At 48.2% G+C, this 14,630-nt stretch overlaps 1 protein-coding gene across 1 annotated transcript in view; it reads left to right on the top strand.

The window, feature by feature from the left end:
• The window catches only part of CCDC180 (coiled-coil domain containing 180), a gene marked incomplete at both ends in the record, with an annotated part of 55,624 nt that extends 44,083 nt beyond the window's left edge, over nt 1-11,541 (top strand). Inside the window, 8 exons of the mRNA XM_079706416.1 lie at nt 195-261; nt 1,035-1,176; nt 4,012-4,172; nt 4,735-4,872; nt 5,363-5,474; nt 7,998-8,103; nt 10,079-10,214; nt 11,410-11,541. Coding sequence (XP_079562542.1) covers nt 195-261; nt 1,035-1,176; nt 4,012-4,172; nt 4,735-4,872; nt 5,363-5,474; nt 7,998-8,103; nt 10,079-10,214; nt 11,410-11,541 — 994 coding nt within the window. The remainder of the gene's footprint in view (nt 1-194; nt 262-1,034; nt 1,177-4,011; nt 4,173-4,734; nt 4,873-5,362; nt 5,475-7,997; nt 8,104-10,078; nt 10,215-11,409) is intronic.
• Nucleotides 11,542-14,630: the final 3,089 nt, after the last annotated feature.

Consider the following 14,630-nt stretch of genomic DNA (forward strand, 5'->3'; position numbering starts at 1 on the left):
TGTCACATGCAAGAGGCATTAAACTAGATGAACAGAAATATTAGGTGGGGACGTGCTTGGGCATCCTGAGCTGTCCAACTCCAGTTCTGGCCGGGTTGCTGAGTACTCAGAATGTTCAGTCCCTTTGGTTTTGTCCACACCATTTAGTGTGATTAGACAAGGCCTCTCAGGGATCTGTCTCCTGTGTGTTGCAGGGATTTTAAAGGCATCATCCTGAGCCTCCTGTGGCAGAGCAACGAGCACCTGCTGACCGTGGTGGAGGTGAGGGCTCTACCTGCCCCTCTGCCATCTGCTGGTCACACGTCCCCAGTGGGCTCTGCCTCCTGCCTTCTGCTGATAATGGCCTTTGGGTGAAACTGAACAAAGGGGACTGCAGCCCGCATGACCATGCTACCCAGCTTTTGTCACCTTATGTGCTGTCTTTCATCCTAGAAATTAAAGCTCATCCATTCATTTACCCATTTATTCAGCCACCAACCATTTCTTGACTACCGTGTGTCAGATACCGGGTGTGCCAAGAGGAACAAGCCCCGTCTCTGTCCCTGAGAGGCCAGCACCCAGCAGAGGATGACAGACACGGTGGCACCACAGAGGGATGGGTGGGGCCGTGGGAGCAGGGGGCCTCTAGTAGGAGCGACCCAGGGCCCTGGTCCAGTGCACCCCACACAGGGGTGTCTCTGTGCTTCCTGTCTGCCTCCCCCTGGGCTGTGAATCTTTAGAGAAGAGCTCTGGGTCATCCGTATTAGTGGCCCAGCTTGGCGCTTCAGAGAAAGCTCTCGGCCTGGTGGGTGGAAGACCCATTTTAGTCTTGAAGGATACATAGAATTATACCATTGGCTCACTCATGCCTCACACAGCCCTGGGATACTGACAGTGGTGACAAGGACAGACAGGGAGGAGGAGCAACCCTGGCAGAGAGGACAGCAGTAGAGAAGGCCAGGGGGTGAGGAGAGCACGATGGAGGATACCAAGATGCTGGGCCAGAGCCCCCTTGGGAGGGGCCTGGCACCCACACTTTCAACCCTTTCCTGCAGGAGTTTTACCGCAAAAAGAAGCACTCAGTCACCAGGCCCGACTGCACGTACGAAACCTTTGACCAGTGCGCAGAGAACATCTGCAGGAAGATCCTGGGGTACCACAGCCAGGCTGATAAGTACCACAACTCCTGCCTCATAGGTGGGTGTGGCCAGCAGATGGGCTTCAGGCCGGTGGGGTGGGGGGCACAGAGCCTCTCACGGCCTGAATGATGCCTTCCTGACCTGGAGGTCACTGGGGAGGCAAAGGAGCCTCCCTGTGAAAAGCTGACATCTTAGAATTAGGTAAAAACCTTGATCAGATTTAACTGGGGAGAAACAACAATGCCAAAACAAATTCACTTTTCTCGAGAAATATGGTGATTTGTATCACTAAAAATGTTTCACTCATTGAATAGATATTTTTTACAGCTTTATTGAAATATTCACTTAATGAATTTAATTTTTATTTAATTTTAATATATTAAAATACATTGAATTGTACACTTTACACCCATTCAGTGGCTTTTAACATAGTCATAGAGTTGTGCAACCATCACCACTGTGAATTTTAGAACCCACTGTCCCTCCATCATGTCCCCAGCCATAAACAACCACTAATCTACTCTCTGTCTCTATAGATTTTCCTCTCTGGGCTTTCACATGAATGGGGTCATGCAGTATTGTTTATTCATTCGGTGATGGACATTTGGTTGTTTCCACCTTTTGGCAATTATGGATGATGCTGCTGCAGACGTTCACGTGCATATTGTGTGTGGATGTGTGATTTCATTTCTCTTGGGTTTATAACTAGGAGGAAAATTATTGGGTCATATGGTGCCTCTGTGTTTAATCATTTAAAAAATCCTTCCACAGTGCCTACTGTATGCCTGGCCTGTGCTGGGTTTGGGCTACAATGAACTTGATATACATAGCCTCCTAGAGAATAGGGACATGAAAAGAGGCAGGCAGGATACATCTTGCCATTTATGTTTATTATAACAACCTAAAAGGAGCTGTGAAAACACACCCATAGGTCCCGCCCCCATTCCTATTTCTCCATGTCCACAGCTATGTGTGTTTTATGCAGTCATAAGTCCTGATTATTTCTGCTTGTAAGGCAGGGAACCTGAGGGCCCATCACAGGCCTTCTGTGTTGGTTGAGGGGCAGCACGGGTAGAAGAGGGAGAGGTTTAGGGGACGGCCAGACCTGGGGTCAAGACCCAGCACTGCCATCTCCCAACCATATGACCTTGACCAAGTCACCTTCTCTTGCCTGTAAATGGAGATAAGGATAATACCCACCATGCAAGGCTTTTTGAGGATTAAGCCCCTCATAGCCCTACCATATGCAGGGGAAATCATCAGCAGTGGCTCTCATTACTGTAGCTGTAGAATGACTGGAATTGAAACTACGGGCAGCATTTTGTTTCTCTAGCTCAGAGTTTCCCCATGTGAACTCTGTGGGATCCCATCCTATGTGATCTGCCTCAAAAGAAAGGTTCCCTGGTCAAATGGGTTTGAGAAATGCTGCAGATTATGTCCCTCTCGGGCAGATTGACAGTTCACATTAAATGAAGGCTTCCATTTCCTTCAGGGAGTCCAGTATCCTGATCAACTCTCCCACTGAAAACATGTAAAAATCCTGGATATAACACTTTGGCGGTAAACTTTTAAATGCATGGATGAGCTAGCTATAAAGTAAGAAACATACAGGGCTTCAAGATTAAGTGAGAATAGGAAATCAGAGATAAATTGAGCAGTGACTCTGGCTATTGCCATGAGGGCTTTGCTGACTCCCAGGTCCACTTGAGCCTCTGTTTTCATGGCCTCCAGGACACTGGGAACAGAGACCAACCACCAGACGACCCAAGGTGGGCAGTCTGAAAGGGCACAAGCCACAGAAAACAGGGTCTCCACAGGGCTCCATCTGCCTAGTAAGGAGAATGAGACAGAAACCACATCCCCTCCTCCCCCAGTGACTAGAAGGAAACTGTCTTGTTATAAGCCGTGGCACTGGATAAAGAAGAAGAAAAACTCCAATGAGAATCCATAGCTATAAGCCAGCTCTTATGTGGTGTTTAAACCTGAAGTCACACTTAGATAAACCTAAATTCAACTTTGTGTTTGTGGATCATCCATAAGACCTCTAGCTGATACCTTAGCTTAAAATGATTTTGAGTTAGTCATGCCCAGATGCTTGTTTAGTAGAGATACTACAGATCCTCTCCAGAAAAGCCCACCTTCAGTTCAGGCCTCCAGGGATTCCCACAAATAAAATGCTCAGAATAAGAGTTCACGGTAAAACACACACACACACACACAAAAAGGCACCTTGAGCATGAGGCAGCAGAATGAGACCAGTAAAGACTTCAGATATTGAATGTATCAGACACAGAATATAAAATAATGTATTTATTTAGAGTTAAATAAAAGAGGAAATTGAAAACATGAGTAAGGAGCAAAAGACTATTAAAATGACCAGGTAAATATGAAAGAGAACCAAATCAAACTTCTATATTGGAAAAATAAATCATTGAAATTTTAAAATTATGAATGGCTTTAATACCAAAGAAAATAACCAAAATGCAGCACAGAAGAACAAAGAAATGGAAATACGGGAGAGAGGTGAAGAGAGATGGAAGAAAGAGTAGGTCTGGCACGCAGCTATTTAGAGGTCTAGAGGGAGAGGAGACTAGGGTCAAGGCAATATTTGAAGAGATAATGGATAAGACAGAACTGCGGAAAGATGCAGTGCCTTTTAAAAGCACTGGAAGGTCCTACAGAGAGTAGAAAAGAAGTCCTTTGAACTTGTTTAGTCTAGTACTTTTAATGCTGGTTTGACCACAGGACCCCTTTTGATGGAATAACTATTAACACGTTAGAGACCAAGCCTTTCTCTTTGGTAAGCTGCTTTGAGCCTTTGTTGGAGAGATTGCCACAGCAACTTAGCTCTGCTCTGTGCTCTTTCCTGGTCCCCCACCCCCAATTCCTACAGAATTACGGGCCCAGATGAGGAGATTTGAGGAGCTATTGCCCCAGGTGTGTTGGCTGGTGATGGAAAATTTCAAGGAGCACCACTGGAAAAAATATTGCACCTCTACCAAAGAGATCCGGGGACAGTTCTCGAATTATCAGGAACAGCTGGAGAGAAGGAAGGTGGGGCCCCCCAGACCAGCCCCTCCTCTCCAGGACCAGAGGCCCTGGGAGTTCAGAAATGGAGGTGGGGCGCCGGCAGAACTGAGTCCCAGGGAAGGATGTGGGCCAGGCTTGGGATTGTTGGATGGGGGTGAGGGACACTAGGCACTGGAGAGACGAGAGCTGAGCCAACAGCTCCTTCATTGAAGGCCTTCAGCACGCTCCTTGTTGGATTTAACCAGTAGGTCAGCTGGTTCTACGGGGCTATGGCCATTGAGATCAACAATAATTGTCCACATGGTCCTTCGAGCCATGGGACGTGGATGCTGTTGATTTTATTGGACTGAAACCCTGACTGTTCTGGGGCAGATGCTCAGCTCTCCCACTTCTTAACCCTTGGAGTCAGCTCCAGCCATGCCCCTGTCTTCCCTCCTCTGCCACTCCTCAGCCCTTCACACACCCAGGTCAGTGCACACATCAGTCTGGCCGTGGCCATAATTGGCAGAGGACATAGGCCAGTGACTTTTTGGTCCTGACCTCAAGACCAGGTCAAAAAACCTACTGATTTCTGGATTTTCTGAAGGATGAAAATGCCCAGAAGCTCCACCCAAATCTCGGACACCCCACACATCTCCAAGAAATGGAGTCTCTGTGTCAGGTGGAAGAGAAAAGGCAGGAAGATTTGGACACCTTGATTGCGGTGACCAGGGAGCAGCTGGAGGTCAGTAGTGCCATCCACTCCATGTCTAGATGCTGAGGGCTGCACTGCCCTCCGGAGGTCATCCCCACTGACAGCCCAGCAACAGCACTGAGCACGGCCCTTTGCTGACACCCTGGCCAAAGCAGGGTATGAAAGCAGGCGGGTGTCATAGGTGGAGATGGTCTTTATTGGCCGTTGTAACTTGCATTTTTAAATTTCTAACTTAGTTACTAATGAGAACTTCTTTTCCAAGATCCATGTCAAGTGTTATTTCCTCTTTAGTAAATTGTCTATGTCTGTCCCTTGGCCATTTCAGAATCATTGCCTATCTTCAAACCAAGTCCCCTCTAGGGAGAGGCCTCCTGGGGAAGAGCAGATGCCTGTTAACTTGGACACAGTTGACATGTGGCCCTGGTCTTGTCTCACATGCTGCTCCCCAAATCCTCCCTCAGCCTGTCTTTGGAGACAAGTTCCTTTCCCTGCAGCACTGTGCTCCCCATGTTTCCTCCAGGAATTCACCCGGAAGTACAGCTGTTTTTTTATAGCCAGCTTGGCCGCCTTCACTGAGAAATTCCTGCTGCAGTTGGATGAGGTGGTCACCATTGACGATGTCCAGGTTGCAAGTATGTGCGCCACCGGCCTTGTGCCCTGGCCCCAGGGTGTGTGACACAGGGTGATGGGCCTGGGGTGGGTGGGGTGGGCCGTCCGCTTTCCCCCAACTCCCCCAGAATGAAAATACATTCTCTATGGAGGGGACTGATGAATTTTTGTCTGTTTTAATTAAAACTCTCTTTTTTAAAACTAAAAAAGCAAATCCCAAATTAATCAAAGATTATATATAAAAAATGAAATCCTAGTGCTAAATATTTTCATAATCTTGGGGTAGGGACAGCTTTCCTAAGTATGAGAGCCAGAAGCCATAAAGGAATGGCCGGCACTTCTCTGTGGCCAAAACAAAAACAAGGAAAAATGTCAAAATATGGAAAGACGAACCACAAACTGCAAAAATATTCCTAATAACTAATAGGTCAGAGAATGGCCTAATATCCCTGTGGTATAAAGAACTCTAACAGGCCAAATTTGTAAAAAGAGATAGAGAACAAACATGCAATTCAAAAGGCCAATAAATTTAAAAGATGCTTAACTTCACCAATGATGAAAAATGTGAATATAAACATTATTAAGATATCATTTCTCGCCAATAGCCTGGAAAGGCTTTTAAGTTCAGTGACAGCCAGCACTGGTGAGGCTGTCAGGAAGCCTGAGCACCACAGAGCCTCTCAGAGAATTGTACGTCCACCCCACTCTCTTGGAGAACACTCTGTCGGGGCCTTCAAAGTCCTGAGCGTGTGTGCCTTTGACCTAGCCATTCTAACCCCGGGAATTTATCCAAAAGAAATACGTGCATCCTTTTTCAAAGATATATTTTCAAGCATATTCTTCACAACACTGCTTGAAATTGCAAAGAATTGGAAACAATGTTAATATCTACATATAGAGGATTGGGTAAATAAATTATGGTCCAGATGTAGGAGGGAGTACTGTGCAGCTGTTCAAGTGGGTGTGGTAGGTCTCTGTGTGCCACCCAGAAAGTCCTGAAGGAATACTGTCACAGGAAAAAGCAAGGTGACCATTTATACTTACCTATGATACTATTAAAAAAACACATGTGATATAAACATGCACCCTGCGTATATGTAAATGAGTCTGTGGGGGAGACAGAGACAGAGAATGAGAGCAACGGAGCCTGAGAGACAGGTACCAGACTGTTGATGACCATCTCTGGTAAGTGGGGCTGTGAGAGATTTCTAAAATCTTTTCTTTTTCCCCATTAGGTGATGTTTAAATTTTTTATAATGTGCACCAATTACTTTTATAACTACACAAATATTCAAATCATATATTAAATATTATCCATTTATCACTAATCTATTAAGTAAATAAATATATTATTTTTATGTTTTTAAGTTTTCATTAGACAGACAATGAATATTTCTTACAGTAAAATGAGAAATTCAATATGAGTTACAAAGAAAGAGAAGAACATGATCATTCTACCCAGAAATAAGTGCCCTTAACACTGGCTGTCCTCCTTCTCGTTATTTCCCTTCGGGCACAGCCCTGTGTGTAGATCAGTGGGGGGATGGGAGGATGGATCACAAGTGTGTGCTCTTTTGTAAGCTAATTTCCCTTTGGGCGGTCGCTGGGCAAGCCAGTCACCACCTCCTTGAGCACTTTCAGTTGCTGTTCATCGTATGTTACTGATTAGTTCCGTGCTGGTGCACATCGGGCCACGTCCAGCTTTTCACTCCTGTAATCGTGCTGAAGGGAACATCTGCATCCATATTTCTCTGTTTCAGGGCAACAGATTCCTAGAAGTGGACTTTCTAGGTCAAAATGTATATGAATTTCGAGGCGTTGGTCACTTTCCAGTGTTGGGGGTCTCTTTGGCAAATGTGAGCCTGGTTTGGGAGAGCAGAGCCTGCAGAGACCCTGGGGTTCAGACTTGAGGGAGAACAGGCGAGAGGAGCCGGCAGGGAGGCAGCCTCGGTAACTTGGAGGGAACCGCCAGGCCAGGGAGACCCCCTGCACCAGGTCTGCAGGAGCCTCTCCTGCTCTGTAAGTCAGGCATCTGAGCCAAGCAGCCTGGCCCTGCCATCCACGCAGACCAGGGTGCAGAGGGCTGCTCACCGCGTGGACGGAGCCCCTTTCTGTTCACGTCAAAGGGCAGGTCAGTGAGCCAGACATGAGAGGGACAACCTTGAATGTATGCATTCCAGGAGAAATTCTTAGTTCAGGACCCATTTGAGCTAGTATAAGCCAAAGAAGGCTCTACAAAGCATATTCAGGGGCTCACAGAAGCTGCAAGAAAGTCAGAGCATCATTCTGAGGGCTTTGGAGCTGGGAACCATGCCCAAACCATAACTCGCATCCTCCAGCTTTGACCCCCCTGCCATCTCCTTGGCCCCCACCTATGAATATGGTGCATTTGGCTTCTGTTTGGGAGGGGCCTCTGCCTCCTGCCTGAGACTCCAAGTGGGGAAGAGGGGAGCGAGCCCTCATTTCTCTAAATGTAAGGTCGGGGCTCCCCTTGATCTCAGGCTGTGGGTGAGGCCGCCGTCAGTAACCTGTCTCTTGCCTGCCAGAGATGGAGCCCCCGAAACAGAAAACATCAATCCTAATACGGAGGAAACTCACCGGGCTCTCCCTGAAGGAAGAGAGTGAGAAGCCTCTGATTGAACGGGGGAGCAGGTGAGAGCCGAGAGCAGGGAGTAATACCACAAATGGCTGTATTTGCTGGGGGTGGTGCAGTGGAATGGTTAGGGCTACGAGCTCTGACGTCAAACAAACCTGGTAATCTTGGGAAGGGATTGTGTCCTAAGCCTGTTTCCTCATCTGTGAAATGGGCATGGCAGCCTACCTTACCTGATATTATGAAGAGAAAGTTCAATGAGATTGTACTTGGAGTGCCCCGGCACATACTAAGAGCTCAACAGCTATTAGTTCATGTGATAAGGACCCACAAAGGGGCCCCCAAAGAAATGGAGGCCTGTCCCAGTGTGGGGCACATTCTCAGACTGCTGGTGGCACTGTGATCCACTACAGCTGTCCATCATGTATGACAAGAGCTACCAAAGTGCTTGTCCCCTGTGACCCAAGAATGTTACTCTGGAAGAAGAAGTAAGGCAACGATTTGCCCAGCTAAGTTGTCAGCAGTGGTTTTATAGCAGAATAGGAAAAGCAGGCCAGGAACTGATGACTGCCACCTCGCTGGCCAACTGATGAGGAAACTGAGACCCAGAAAAGGGAAACACCTAGAGGTGTGGGATTCCCCTTCCCCATGCAGAACCCAACTGTATATACACATGGATTTAAACTGTATGAAAATGCAAAAAAGAACTTGACGAAGCTTAATGTTAAATGCTCAGTAGGGTTTTTCTTTTTTCTTTTTTTTTTTAACATCTTTATTGGAGTATAATTGCTTTACAATGGTGTTTTAGTTTCTGCTGTATAACAAAGTGAATCAGCTATACGTATACATATATCACCATATCCCCTCCCTCTTAACATCTCCCTCCCACCCTCCCTATCCCACCCCTCTAGGGGGTCACAAATCACCGAGCTGGTCTACCTGTGCTATGCGGCTGCTTCCCACTAGCTATCTATTTTACATTTGGTAGTGTACATATGTCCATGCCACTCTCTCACTTCCATTCTCTACGTCTGCGTCTTTATTCCTGTCCTGCCCCTAGGTTCTTTAGAATGTTTTTTTTTTTTTTTTTAGATTCCATATATATGTGTTAACATACAGTATTTGTTTTTCTCTTTCTGACTTACTTCACTCTGTATGACAGACTCTAGGTCCATCCACCTCACTACAAATAACTCAATTTCATTTCTTTTTATGGCTGAGTAATATTCCATTATATATATGTGCCACATCTTCTTTATCCATTCATCTGTCATGGACACTTAGGTTGCTTCCATGTCCTGGCTATTGTAAATAGAACTACAATGAACATTGTGGTACATGACTCTTTTTGAATTATGGTTTTCTCAGGGTATATGCCCAGTAGTGGGATTGCTGGGTCATATGGTACTTCTATTTTTAGTTATTTAAGGAACCTCCATACTGTTCTCCATATTGGCTATATCAATTTACATTCCTACCAACAGTGCAAGAGGGTTCCCTTTTCTCCACACCCTCTCCAGCATTTATTGTTTGTAGACTTTTTGATGATGGCCATTCTGCCCGGTGTGAGGTGATACCTCATTGTAGTTTTGATTTGCATTTCTCTAATGTTTAGTGATGTTGAGCATCCTTTCATGTGTTTGTTGGCAATCTGCATATCTTCTTTGGAGAAATGTCTATTTAGGTCTTCTGCCCATTTTTGGATTGGGTTGTTTGTTTTTTTTTGATATTGAGCTGCATGAGTTGCTTGTAAATTCTGGAGATTAGTCCTTTGTCAGTTGCTTCGTTTGCAAATATTTTCTCCCATTCTGAGGGTTGGTTTTTCGTCTTGTTTATGGTTTCCTTTGCTGTGCAAAAGCTTTTAAGTTTCATTAGGCCCCATTTGTTTATTATCAGGGTTTTTCTTTTAATTAAGACGTTTAAAGCATGATAATTTTTTTTAAAGAAATGCTAACCTTTTTCACCATGGATGAAGGGTGCACTGTGAATGATGAAGATAAGCCTGCAGGACTTTTCATGCATGTTTGTTTGTAGGAAGTGGCCGGGAATCAAACCCACCAAAGTCACCATCCAACACAAGATTCTCCTCCAGAAAACACCATCAATCACTACCACCAAAACGACCCTGGGCCACCTGGCGTCCGTGGAAGCTCGAGATGCTATCTATTTGGTGAGTGGAGAGACAGGGTGGGGTGGGTGCACCCCAGGGAACGCAGGGCAGCTCGGTGTGTCTGCCTTGGGAAGGAGGGAGCTTGCTATCACCAGGTGCCCTGTCATTTGGTCCATGGAGCAGATGACACACGTCAGGGTGCCCCAGGGCACAGTGTCAGCACTGGGAACAGCCAATGTTCTTAAGCACCAGCAGGTGAGCCACAGGTCGTGTCCAGTCCCAATGATAGTTCGGGTCTGATGGTGCGAGCCCCAGTGCTGCAGGAGCCCAGCCGAGAGACACCGCACCCAGACTTGGGTTGGGGGGGTGGTGAAGGAAGACTTTCCGAGGAACAGTTGAGACAGAGTGAGGGGACAGAGTAGTCAGGCATGGAGGCCGTGGGAGCAGCGCGTGACAATGGGTGGAATAAGGGACAGTTCCTGAGCACCTGCTGCAGTTTCTGTTCTCGACGTGAGCCTTCTCATTGGATCCTTGTAACAAGCCCATGAGGAAAGTAGAATTGTCCCCATGTTGCTGCTGAGGACACTAAGACTTAAAGAAGTGTGTCCCCTCTATGGCACTGCAGAGTGGCAGAGCCAGGATTTGAACCCAGTGCCTGTTAGACCCCATGGGGCCTGCCCGAAGAGGAGGCTGCACCCAGAAGCCTCCTGCGGGACTTCTCGGCTCTGAAGATGTGTGGACCTTTGTTCCTGGTGCCCCAGAGAGAAACCTCATCCTGGGATATGCTGACCCCAGTATTTGGAGAGCCCTCAGTTCCCAGGCCACCGTGCTAAGACCCAGGCAGAGGGGGCAACTCTGCTGCCAAGTTCAGTGAGGGCTCAGGCCTAGTGGGCTCAGCCTCTGGAGGAAGCCAGGACCCCCGAGCTTCAAGGAGGCTACAGTGTGGGATGGTGATTAGGAAGGAGGGCTGAGTGCAGAATCAGGTAGAGTAGGTCCTAGTCCCTGCTCAGCCTCTTTCTAGCTAAATAACCCCAGGCAAGGTTGTGAGCCTCAGTTTCCCAATCTGTAAAATGTGGGAAACAACCGGGCCTGGCTGATGGGTTATTGGGCAAAGTAAATGAGAAATGACTTGTGGAACCCTTGCCGGTGCCTGGAGTGGGTTCAAAGCTAACTGCCAGCAGGTTACAGTGTTCCTCTAGGGCACAGAGCCCAGAAGCCCTTCCTCACGTGGCTTCCTCCTGCTGCTTGCTCCTAGAAATATTTAGCGTCATTTGAAGAGGAGTGGAAGAAGATCCAGGACGACAACACACTGCAGGTGAAGGAGGCTCAGCGCTGGAAGGACAGCTGGAAGCGCTCTGTGCACACCATCCAGGGCCTGTACTTGTGACACCCTCAACCCACTCCCAATAAAGGCTTATTTTGTGTGGACTCCTCGTCCACCCACCCACCCTTCCATCCATCCATCCTTCCATCCGTCCATCCATCCATCTCTGCTCTATGCCCAGCGCTGTACCTTCACAGTGACCAGGACATGTTGTGGTCCCTGCCCACATGGAGATCACTTCCAATGAGGAACACAGAGGTGAAAGGGGGAATTCCACACGGTCAGCTAGGACGGCGGATAACAGGAATGGGTAACTTAAAACAGAGATCAATACTTCGGAGGAAATAACTTCCAAAAGGCATGCTGGGCACTTCATCTTGGAAAATTAAAACTTATGGGAAAGAGTATATTGCACATTTAACAAAACATGAGGGTTTGTTTTTGTTTTTGTTTTTGTTTGCGGTACGCAGGCCTCTCACTGTTGTGGCCTCTCCCGTTGCGGAGCACAGGCTCCGGACGCGCAGGCTCAACGGCCATGGCTCACGGGCCTAGCCGCGCCGCAGCATATGGGATCTACCTGGACCGGGGCACGAACCCGTGTCCCCTGCATCGGCAGGCGGACTCTCAACCAGTGCGCCACCAGGGAAGCCCAAAACGTGAGTTTTAATGGCAGCTGTGCGCTGATTCCTAGACCCAATAAAGACTTCATCCAGTGTTGACTGGGTATCTGGCAATTTGTCTGGCCAATTATAAGATTTTGGCAGAAATCTTCTGGGCCTCTTTAACTTTACTAAGGGTCTCTTTAGTCCTGTGAGACTCAGATCACTGTCTTTGGAAACCTGCATCCTGCCGTCTTCCTTGTCCTCTTTCTCTTCTGCTTTGATTGCAACACGGCCTCACTGTGCCAGGTCTCACTTGTCAGCAGCGCTCTGTGCCCTGTGGACACAGGCGGCTCAGGCTCCTTCCTCCACTTCCTGAGCTTCTGCTGCTCCTACACAGTTTGAATGCTGGCGTTGCCTCAGTCTGAGTTTCCACGTGCTTTATCTCTTAACGACTCGATGACGTAGGTACTGCCTGCATTTTACAGTTGTAGAAACTCAAGTCCAGGAGGTCAAGGCAACCCGCTCAAAGTGACACAGGCAATGCAGAACCTCAGCAGAGTTTGGGTTCCCCAGAAGTGGACAAGGACTTGGAGGCAAGTCGTTTGTTTTGGAGGTGATTCCAAGAAGCATGAGTTGAGGACATAAGGAAAGGGAGCCTGGAAGGAGAAAAGCCACTGAAGGGGCTTTGAGGAGTGGCCCCTGCTATGGGTGACCAGGCTCCACCTCGCTGGAAAACAACCTCCCACCTGACCTGGCTCTGTCAGCGCAGGTAGAGAATTGCCTGGCATTAGTGCTGCCACACTGCCCCTTGTGCCAGTTTTTGGGACAGGAACCTCCCGTGGTGCCAGACACGCCCTCAGGCAGGGGGTCTCAAGGGATGCTGGCTGGAGACCAGCTCCCCAGCTGCAGGTGAATCAGGTGAGCCAAGGGGATATGAGCGCAGCATCAGCAGCGTCACCGCCACAGGTTTCCCAAACCTAAAGACAGGCCCCTTTGCACCACTCTGCCACAGCACCCTCTTTCCCCAAAGCAGCACGTCACGTCTGCATAGCCCCTTCCAGCTTGCGGCATGCTCTGCAGGTACACGATCTAATTCAGCCCTGCCAGGGACAGATGGCAGTCACCGTGTAACCCCTATTTTGTAAATAAAGAAACTGAAACTTAGAGAAATGAAAATACCTCCGAAGTCACTCCACGGGAGAGTGCTGCAGCCGGGGTTCCAGCCCAGCTCCGACTGCCCCTGAAACTCAGCCTGCAGTGAAGGCACCCGGGTGCTTTGTAAGTAGGAAAGCTACCTCTCTCCTCTGCCGGCCTCAGAGTCTCTGCGCCTGCCACCCGCTCCTCCCGGACACTGGGCAGCATGCACGGAGAATAGCACGCAGACCTGGGCACAAGACAGCCTGTGGTCACACACTCTCCACCTCCTTCATCTGGGTGACGTCCCAGTGGGCAGGTAAGGCTGGAGGAAGCATGCCTGCTGTGGCAGGACAGCTGGGAGGGGGATGTAAGGACTGGGGCAGGTATTGGGGGCCCACCGCAGCCCAGACAGAGCCTACAAACAGTGGCAGTGCCAGGGAGCTGAAGGAGCGCAGAACTGGGAGGCCTGGGCCGATCCTTCAGTGCTGTGTGGCCCTCTGAGTCCAGTTCTGTCACCTGTCCAGTGGGGACACAAACTCCACTCTCCTGGCCCCCTGCACCCAGTGAGGCCCAGCTTGCTTAGCTGGGCCAGCCTTTGTGCACTGAGGCCACAAGGTTGAAGGGTCAAGGCAAAAGCAAGTTCCCATTCTTTTCTTATTTCCCCCTCAGTATGCTGCCTTTCATTGTTTTCCGTATTATTCCAAAAGGAATAGATATTCATTGTAGACATAAAAAAAAAAAAAGAACCAAATGAGCAAAACAAAGACTATAAAAATCCTGGCATCCAGAGACAGCCATTGCCTACACCATTTTCCATGTGTGTGCATTATGTTTGCAAAATGGAATCATAATATGCATTCTGTTTTTAAATTTCAGCTGGGTATACCCTCTCCATATCCTTAAATATCCACTTAACACCATCAGTCTTCATACTTTGCTGCCACTGCCCACCGTGTGGAATGGACTTCACGTGCTGGCAGTGCCCTCACACACCCACAACTGAGACCAAGTCACGAAACAACGCTCACCCTTACGGGGAAGGCTGCTCTCTAATATTTTCCTTTTTTGGTTTGTTCGTGTTTTGTTTTGTTTTGGTTTTGACCCTAACATAATCCACTAACTCAGTTCATGGCCCACTAAGGGGTCTTGTCTGCAGTGTCCCACTGCCAGAGGAGCCGGATGCCCTCTGTTGGACAAGGGGTGTGTCCCGGGCAGGGCTCTTAGAAACAAGGCATCCCCCAACATGGACTCTGTGCACATCTCTAGTCATTGCCTCTGGTTTCTAGAACTAGACTCCCTGAGTCAAAGGAGAGGGCATCTGGGGACACGGCACAAGTCACCCTCCAGGAGAAGAGTCATTGAGGATTCAGTGCCCATTTCCCTCATCCACACCAAGTGTTCTAGTTTCAGGAG

The sequence above is a fragment of the Hyperoodon ampullatus genome (genome assembly GCF_949752795.1).
Source record: "Hyperoodon ampullatus genome assembly, chromosome: 6".
Taxonomy (NCBI): Eukaryota; Metazoa; Chordata; class Mammalia; order Artiodactyla; family Ziphiidae; genus Hyperoodon; species Hyperoodon ampullatus.